Source organism: Amblyomma mixtum, chromosome 5, assembly GCF_055824585.1.
Source record: "Amblyomma mixtum isolate Tamu chromosome 5, ASM5582458v1, whole genome shotgun sequence".
NCBI classification, from domain to species: Eukaryota; Metazoa; Arthropoda; class Arachnida; order Ixodida; family Ixodidae; genus Amblyomma; species Amblyomma mixtum.
In genome coordinates this window covers 174,012,751-174,020,997 of record NC_143016.1, presented here as the reverse complement: position 1 = coordinate 174,020,997, position 8,247 = coordinate 174,012,751, and the positions used below count along the sequence as shown (strand labels likewise).

General features: G+C 45.6%; 1 protein-coding gene across 1 annotated transcript; it reads left to right on the top strand.

The window, feature by feature from the left end:
* The first annotated feature begins 6,981 nt into the window (after positions 1-6,981).
* On the top strand, positions 6,982-7,948 carry LOC149344749 (uncharacterized). Its single transcript, XM_089547294.1, has one exon. The coding sequence runs from the start codon at positions 7,118-7,120 to the stop codon at positions 7,946-7,948; it is 831 nt and encodes a 276-aa protein (XP_089403420.1). The 5' UTR covers positions 6,982-7,117.
* Positions 7,949-8,247: the final 299 nt, after the last annotated feature.

The window sequence follows — 8,247 nt, the reverse complement described above, 5'->3', positions numbered from 1 at the left end:
GTACTGTGTTTAGTTCCTGCATTGTAATAAGCTGATTGTAGTCTTCATGTATGCATGTTCTGAAGGGAAGTTTTTGTTTTTCTACTATTGTTTTGTGCTTTTGAATTGTGTGTGTGTAGTTGGATGCGCTTGAAACTGTGGAAAAATGCTCACCCAATATGTTGGCCTGATCTTCTAAAGTTGTTTGAGTACCGGGTGTTGTTAGCATTGGAAATGTAAAAGCAGTAAAATTTCCAGTGAATTTCCGTACTTGCTCCCACATTTTCTTTGATGATATTGTGCTCTTTATGGAGGATATGTACTGTTGCCATGATGCCCTTTCTGCGTTGCGTCTAATGTATCGTGCTTTGGCTCTAGCCCTTTTGAAGGTGAGCAAGTTCCCTGCAGTGGGATATCTGCGAAGGTTGCCCCAAGCCTTGTTTTGCTGCTTTTTAGCCAATGTGCATTCATTTGACCACCAGACTTTATGTGCTTTTCGTGCAATTTGAGACGTTTGTGGGATGGCTTCTATTGCTGCAGATATTAAGCATGTGACAAATTTTTCATTTATTTCTTCTATTGTAAGGGTTTCGGCATATTCTTTTTGTAATGTGGCCTTCGTTCAGAAAAGTGCCCAATCGGCGAGGTAAATTTTCCATCGCCGAGGCTTCGTAGGGAGGATGGATGTCGCTAATGTTAGCTTTAAAACCGTAGGTAAGTGATCACTTCCCCGGTGGTCATCTAAAACATCCCAAATAAAATCATTAAAAACAGATGGTGATGCAAACGCTAAATCTAGGCAGGTCATTTTTCCAGAGCTGGGGCAGCAGTACGTTGCTTTTCCAGTATTCATTAAACTTATGTTATTCGAAAGAATAAAATCTTCGATGAGCTGACCCCTGGAATAAGTATGCTCACTTCCCCAGAATGAGGACTGTGCGTTAAAATCCCCTATTATTACATATGGCTCTGGCAACTGTTCCAGAAGTTCTTCAAGGTCATGCATGGCGTTTGTGTTGTGTGGTGGTATGTACACAGAGCATATTGTTATTGTTTTATGGCTAATGATGTTTACTGCGACCGCTTCTAAGTTCGTCTTTAATGATACCTCTCTTGCAGGGACATCGCTTTGCGTAATGATAGCGACGCCTCCTGAGAGTCGGCTAGCTTGTACTCTGTCTTTCCGGAAAATATTATATTTTTTTAAGATGTTTGTGTGATGTGGCCCAAGGTTCGTTTCTTGCAGGCACACAGCTGAAGGTGCCATTGTTTTGAGCATATCGGTTATGTCTGTGTAGTTTCTGTGTAGACCTCTGCAGTTCCATTGTATTAGATACGCCATTGTGATAAGTTGGGTATTGGGGAAAGTTACTTATTCTCAGGAGCAGTGATTCGTGGTTTCCCTTTTTTCTCTAGGGAGTCTCGCCGCCGCTGCAGCGGTGGCGAACCAGGAGTTGTATCCATCGCCACTTTCGTGGCGCCGGATTTCCGCGGAGAATCCGCGGATGTGTGTGTTTTAGATGTCAGCGGACTTTCGCTGACATCCATCTCCTCCACGGTGGACGTGGAGGATGCTTCTTGCTTGCGATGGCCCGTGGCCTTCGCATTCGTCTTTTTTGTTGGCACCGCGTAACCAGGCCCTGCTCCAGGGGCAGAGTGTCTAGGGCCAGCAGGCGCCTTCTTAGAGGGGTGGGGCGACAGGTCCAGTTCAGCAGAGCTGTTCTGGGTGTCTGTCGCCGAGGATGCTGCTGCTGAAAGTGTGGCCCGAGGGCCTCCGGCGAGTATCGCGTAGTCTTCTCGCGAAAGTTTCAGCCCTGTTAACTGTACCACCGACTTCTGTGGTGGGGACTTGGGTGTCGACACCAGGTCCACCGGATAGACCTGTGTGCCGACAGAAACTGAAGGCGGCGGCGGTCCCCGCGTCACCGCTTCAGAGTATGTCCCTTTCTGTTGGAAAGAGACGCGTTTTTTTGCCTCAAGGTAGGACAGGTTTTCTGTAGTCTTCAAAGTTATAATTTTTTTTTTCTGTTTTCCAGACTGGGCACGACCTGGAGTACGCGCCATGTGCGCCATTGCAGTTGATGCATTTTGGTGTGCGTTCGCATGTTTCTTCTGTGTGTGCGTCTTCTGCGCATGTGACACAAGTGGGTTTGCCCCGGCAGGCCAACATGCTGTGTCCAAAGCGCTGCCACTAGAAACATCGTCCCGGATTCGGTATGTATGGCGGGCTTTACAATGGAGGTATGCGGCGTGGATGGAGTCAGGCAGAGTTGTGCTATTGAAAGTTAGTACAATGTGTTTGGTCTTGATTTCAGCATTATTTCTCCGGATGGTTATTCGTCGGGCTGCTATTACTCCCTGCTCGGCTAGTTCTTCCATTTCAGCATCGGTACTCTGTAGGAGTTCATATTCAGATATGACGCCCTTTGAGTTGTTCAGGGTGCGGTGCGGGGTTACCTGTACGCTCATTTCTCCAAGATTCTGTAGTGACATTAGTTTGGTGCTCTGTTCTTTTGTGTTTACTTCCACAAGGAGGTCTCCGGTTCGTTGCTTTTTTGCTTTGTAGTCTTTGCCTACACAACTTTTTAGGGTGTTGGCGATGACAAATGCAGATAGGTTGGCTACCGGTACATCAGTGTTTGAGTTAAGCATAAAAAACTTCGCAAACGCTTCTGGCTTCTGTGGACTTAGTTTCTTCACATCGGTGCGACCCGTTTTCGGGGGCCGATCAGATTTTTTTGCAGATTGTTCTATACGGCATGTACTGAGTAAGGGTTCCCAATACTTTGTCGCCTCAGATTCACCCTTATACACAAAGGAAGGTCCCGGGACTCCCCGCCTGGTAGACAGACGAGGAGCCCATCGGCCGAGGATTGACCACTTCCTCGACCGCCACCGTTCAAGGTTTCTTCCCTCCACCTTTCAACCTATCGCCACGGTACGGATGACAGCTTCGGTATGGGGGCTAAGGGTCCGTGGTGGCGCCAAGCACCAACACCTCGTTACACAAGGTGCCCTTGCGGGACTTTCAAGAAGACCCTCTGCACATGATTTTGAGAGCGTTGACGTAAGAATGAGAAAAGAATTCCATTTCAAACAGCTTTTGAATTCCCAGAATTGGGGTGAGGAGAAGAGCTGGGGCGCAATCTCCAGTGCACCTGCCGGTTTTTAAAAGAGTGGCAGGTCTAAGAACTACTTTGTTGTATTGAGTCTTATGACGCAAAACCAACAAAAGCTAAGATGCGCCAAACACAGGATAAGATTGTCTTGTGTTAAAGGAGGTACTATAGTTTGTTTAAAATAATGGATTCTTCAGGACAATACTCAAAAAATCAATGAGTGCTTCATCAACTAGATGAAACGTGGGGTGTAATGGAAGGTATTCATTGCAGAATTTTCAAAAATACTTTTGTTTTAGTTGTTCAACTTTTGTACGTGACATGAAAATGTGGTTTACTGCTAGTTCAGCACCACACATTTCATAGAGAACTGTGTCTTGTTTTGTCAGCAGGAAGTTGTGTGCAAGACGTGTGTCCACTGCGGAGCCGTCATAAAATAACTTCGGTAAAACGTTCCTGATGTCTACATGACCGCCATTCTCATAAAATGGGCTTTGCAGAATGAAGTTTGTTGTTTACCCGTTCTTCCCATGCAGCCTGCCACTTCACAGTTTACTGTGCAGTAATTTCAAACAATCCCTGTGTGGTATGTTAACTGGATTTATTTGACCATTCCGGGCTTGTGCAGAGCATCCATCTGCTTTCTCGTTACCGACAATTCCTATATGGCTAGGGACCCAGCAGAATGTAATGTTATGGTTTTGTTTTGTCATTTTAACTATATTAAGATAGAACTTAAAAAAACAGCACTTGCTAACACTGCTTCGCGGCGTCTTGTATTACGCCGCTGACCAATCGCAACTGTAAACGAAATCAGCTATTTAATGTTTGACTATATGAAACAATCCACGAATCAAAATTATAGAACACAATTTTTATCTTGTGATAAGCTTCTAGTGTAGGGAACAAGAAACGTTTAAGCAACACACAACTTTTTCGTCGTGGAGTAATTCTGTACGCGGAGGCTAAATGTGGGCGGCGCTTTACTGCAGAGCTAAGTTGTATACGACAATATGTTACGTATGGTGCTTCCTATTATGGGCTCAGCAGCATTTCTAGAGTGCAATGCTGTGAGCATACTCAGGGAAGCGGTGCAAATCATACTATTTTTATGTTCGCCCTTACTTCTTGTTCAACAGCTACGAAAATGTCATAATACTCTGCAGTAAAAACCTTTGCGCATTCTGGTAGTCGTATTATTTTGTCATTTTTTCCTTGAATTATTGCACTTCCATTGTGACTGTTTTTTGAGTCGTGTGTGTAAAATTTAGTGTAGGTGCAATATTTTTTTTCTAGTGCAAAGAATTCTTGTAGTATGTGCTCATGTGGAGTTTCCTTTTTATGTAAACGTGTCAATGTGAATTCACATACTGCAAGGAGGCCGCACCATGGCGGAAAATGGCCTTTTCTAGATGCGATATTAGGTATAGCTAATAGTCCAGCTAACTCTTAGCATTTATCTTTAAAGCGCAGTATTAGTGGCCTGGCAAATTGTGGTCGGTTGTTGAATAATCTTTTAGATGGGCACTTGGCGACAGTGGGAGTGCCGAGACGCTTTGGAAGAGAATGATTGTGTCGTGTGGAGCTTCATAGCACAGAGGCAACTAAGTCCATCATCCGCCAAACGCGAGTTTTGATACGTCTGTTTGATGTGAGAAAGTTTAAAGATTCTTTTGTAGCCCTACAAGATGTTTAGGACGTTTTCATCTTTTAGGAACGAAACAAGAAAGAAGGTTCTGACACGTGACTTTTCTCTAGGAGTAAGCAAGGGTGTAATGGGATGTGCTCTTCATAAAATTATGGGTAATGCTTTCATCTATGTTCAACATGTTTTGCACAGGATATTAACATGTGATTTGTGGTGACCATCTCTCCGCAGTGTGTACATGTAGGTTTGTCTTTCTGAAGTTGAATGAAGTTGTTTGTTAAGTGCGCCAAATACGCAGGCGACATAAAATAACTTCAATGAAACGCTCTCGATGACTGCCTGTTTCCCAGTCTTCTATGACTGTAACTTGTTATTTACTTGAATATCCTATGCCCCCTGCCATTTTTCTCTTAGTTTTCTTTGTACTAATTTTACAGTGTCGTTATGCGCCATTTTCACTTCCTGTATTTTAGCATTGCAGGCACCTGCGGCACATGCATCAGCCCCCTCGTCATCGGGTATTACTGCTTGACTTGGTACCCAGCAGAATTTAATTTTAAGCCCTTGTGCTTTGATCGGTACTACCTTGTGGACTATGTCTCTTATAAAAGACTTTGTTGCATTTTTGGAATGTAGTGGTGTAATTAGGCTGAGGGAGTCTATAAATAATACTGTTTTCCATGTTCTTTACTATTTTTTCTACCGCTAGGGATAGAGCGCAACCTTTGGCGGTGAAACCTGAAGCACAATGAGGCAGCCTTACTCTTTTCTTTCTTTTTCTTCTACTACAGCACAGCCAACATAAAACGTTTTTTAACCACCTGTATGGAATGCTGTACGATCACTGCATTTCTCGTTCAATGCTAAAAACTCTTTTATAATCTGTTCATGACGTGTTACGAATCTGTGTTTGAGGTCTCATACAGCAGGGAAGTTTTATCAAGGTGGCAAGGGGTCAGGTCTCTGTGCAATATCAAGGAGTGCATTCAGTACGTTAAATTCCTGGCACTGCTCTTCAAAACGGCGTATTAGTAGTCTGATGGCTTGAAGCTTGTTCCTAAACAGTGTTCTAGAGGGGAATTTTGTAACTATTGGGTGACAGATGTGTGTCGGTAACGAACAGATTTTCAGAAAGTATGAACACGTAAGCATGGCTCTTCAGTCAGCTAGTGAAGGTTCATTTGTTTCTGCCTAGAAACTAGTCACAGGTGGCGTCCTGGATGCCCCGGTCCGAAGACACAGACAGGAAAGATGTCGATGAAGAACCACTGTTGTTGGCTACATTCCAGTGAAACTAAGGATGGTGGACTGGAGCAGGGCTTGGACACTATGCCAGAAACCCCTTTTATTATTGTTTGCTTGCTTCCATGTACTAGCGACAACAGTGTTGGCGAAGTTATTGCTCTCTATGCCAAGTGTATAAAGTGTGCAAATAATCTGCAACAAACGAGGTGCTGTGGTGAGTCGCTTGATTGTTGGTGCTCCTGCAGGTGATCGGTTCCAGGCATTCAAGAGGCATCCCCTGATGGCCGCCGAGCCTGGCCAGCATGCCCCGGCGGGCCGCATGCCCGTGGTGGTGTGCCCATCACAGATAGACTTCTATGTGGAGAACCAGGACAGATTGAGTGGGCATGAAATGGCAGCAGCAATGTTCGTCGACCAAAACCACTTCTGCTTTTTTGTCCAGACGATTATCGCCGTCGGCACGTGCGTTCCTGCCTGCGCTGGAACATTCGAAGGGGCGTCTGCAGCTGATGTGTGTCCGTTCCTGGATGCGATTCCTGCCACAGACCAAGGGCTGGCCTCACTTCGCCTAACCCATGGATCGACGCTGGAACAAACAGCCGCTGTGACATCGACAACACCGTACCTGGCCTATATAAACGACTTGCCTAAGCCGGCACCCTTCAGTGGGCATGAAATGGCAGCAGCAATGTTCGTCGACCAAAACCACTTCTGCTTTTTTGTCCAGACGATTATCGCCGTCGGCACGTGCGTTCCTGCCTGCGCTGGAACATTCGAAGGGGCGTCTGCAGCTGATGTGTGTCCGTTCCTGGATGCGATTCCTGCCACAGACCAAGGGCTAGCCTCACTTCGCCTAACCCATGGATCGACGCTGGAACAAACAGCCGCTGTGACATCGACAACACCGTACCTGGCCTATATAAACGACTTGCCTAAGCCGGCACCCTTCAGTGGGCATGAAATGGCAGCAGCAATGTTCGTCGACCAAAACCACTTCTGCTTTTTTGTCCAGGTTGGTGGAGTTCCATCTCTTTTCGCAAAGCGATCGAACAACGTTTGTCTGCTGCTGTTCCCATGCCCACATACTTTGGTCCGTACTGTTGTTGATTGTGTTCATGTTGCGAAAATGCTTCTTCTGGGCGGAGATGTCGAGCTAAACCCAGGCCCTTCTGGGGCCTGCGAAAAGCTTCACACTGATGTATTGTCTGCCATCGAACGCCTCACCGCGCATCTAGACGACCGGCACGATAAGCTCTTGAAATCTATGGATGAGCTTAAAGTAAACCAGAAGCTGCTCGACTCCAAGGTGTCTGATTTGACGTCAAGATTGAAAACGCTAGAAGAAAAAGTAGTCAACCTTGAACATTTGCAAGACGAACCTCGCCTACAACAAATGGTCTCTACAGCAGTTCGCACCGAAACTGTCAATCTAGAATCACGGCTAAATGAATACGAGGATCGCTCGCGGAGAGATAATTTAGTCTTTTATGGCATTTCTGATTGTGCTGATGAAACTTGGACGCAATCCGAAGAAAAAATTCGGCAAGTTGTATCAGATAATCTCAAGTTCCAGTTACCAGAAGATGGAATTTCTCGCGCGCATCGCCTAGGCTCGTTCGCTTCGGACAAAAGTAGACCCATTATAGTCCGCTTTTCAGCATTTAAAACGAAAGATGCAATATTCACGCAAAGATCTCAGCTGAAAGGGTCGGGAATCAGCATGAGCGAAGACTTTTGTAAGGCCACGCGAGCTAGTCGCAAAAAGCTGTTTGATTTCGCGAAAAGTACTGGGCAGAATTATTCCATGAAATACAACAAAGTGGTCATCGACAAGAAAAGTTACATCTACTGCCCCGTCACGGACAGCGTTTGCGAGGTACATGTTGATAGCGCACTCTCCCCGGTCACGGCTAGCTCTGTTAATCCCGGCGCAAGCGCCTCCCCGCTGTCACCATAACTAGATGATATCGAAAGTCGATCCGTTGCACGCAGCTTTTCTTTTCTTTTTTGCAACATAAGGAGCGTTAACAATAAACGCGACGCCCTTTCCAGTCTGATCGACACATGCACAGCGGACCTGGTGATCCTGACAGAAACTTGGCTCTCTGCTAAAATCAATGATAAAGAAATTTTGAATTGCGCACGTAAATACAAATTCTACAGGTGTGACCGTGGAACTCGACCTGGAGGTGGCGTTTTGATAGCAGTCGCGGACGGCTTGGTTTCCTTTAATGTTCCTATTCTTTGTTCGCTTGA

What these genes read in the sequence shown, in the direction of transcription:
- LOC149344749 (XM_089547294.1), top strand. Translation starts at nt 7,118, where the DNA reads ATGCTTCTTCTGGGCGGAGATGTCGAGCTAAACCCAGGCCCTTCTGGG.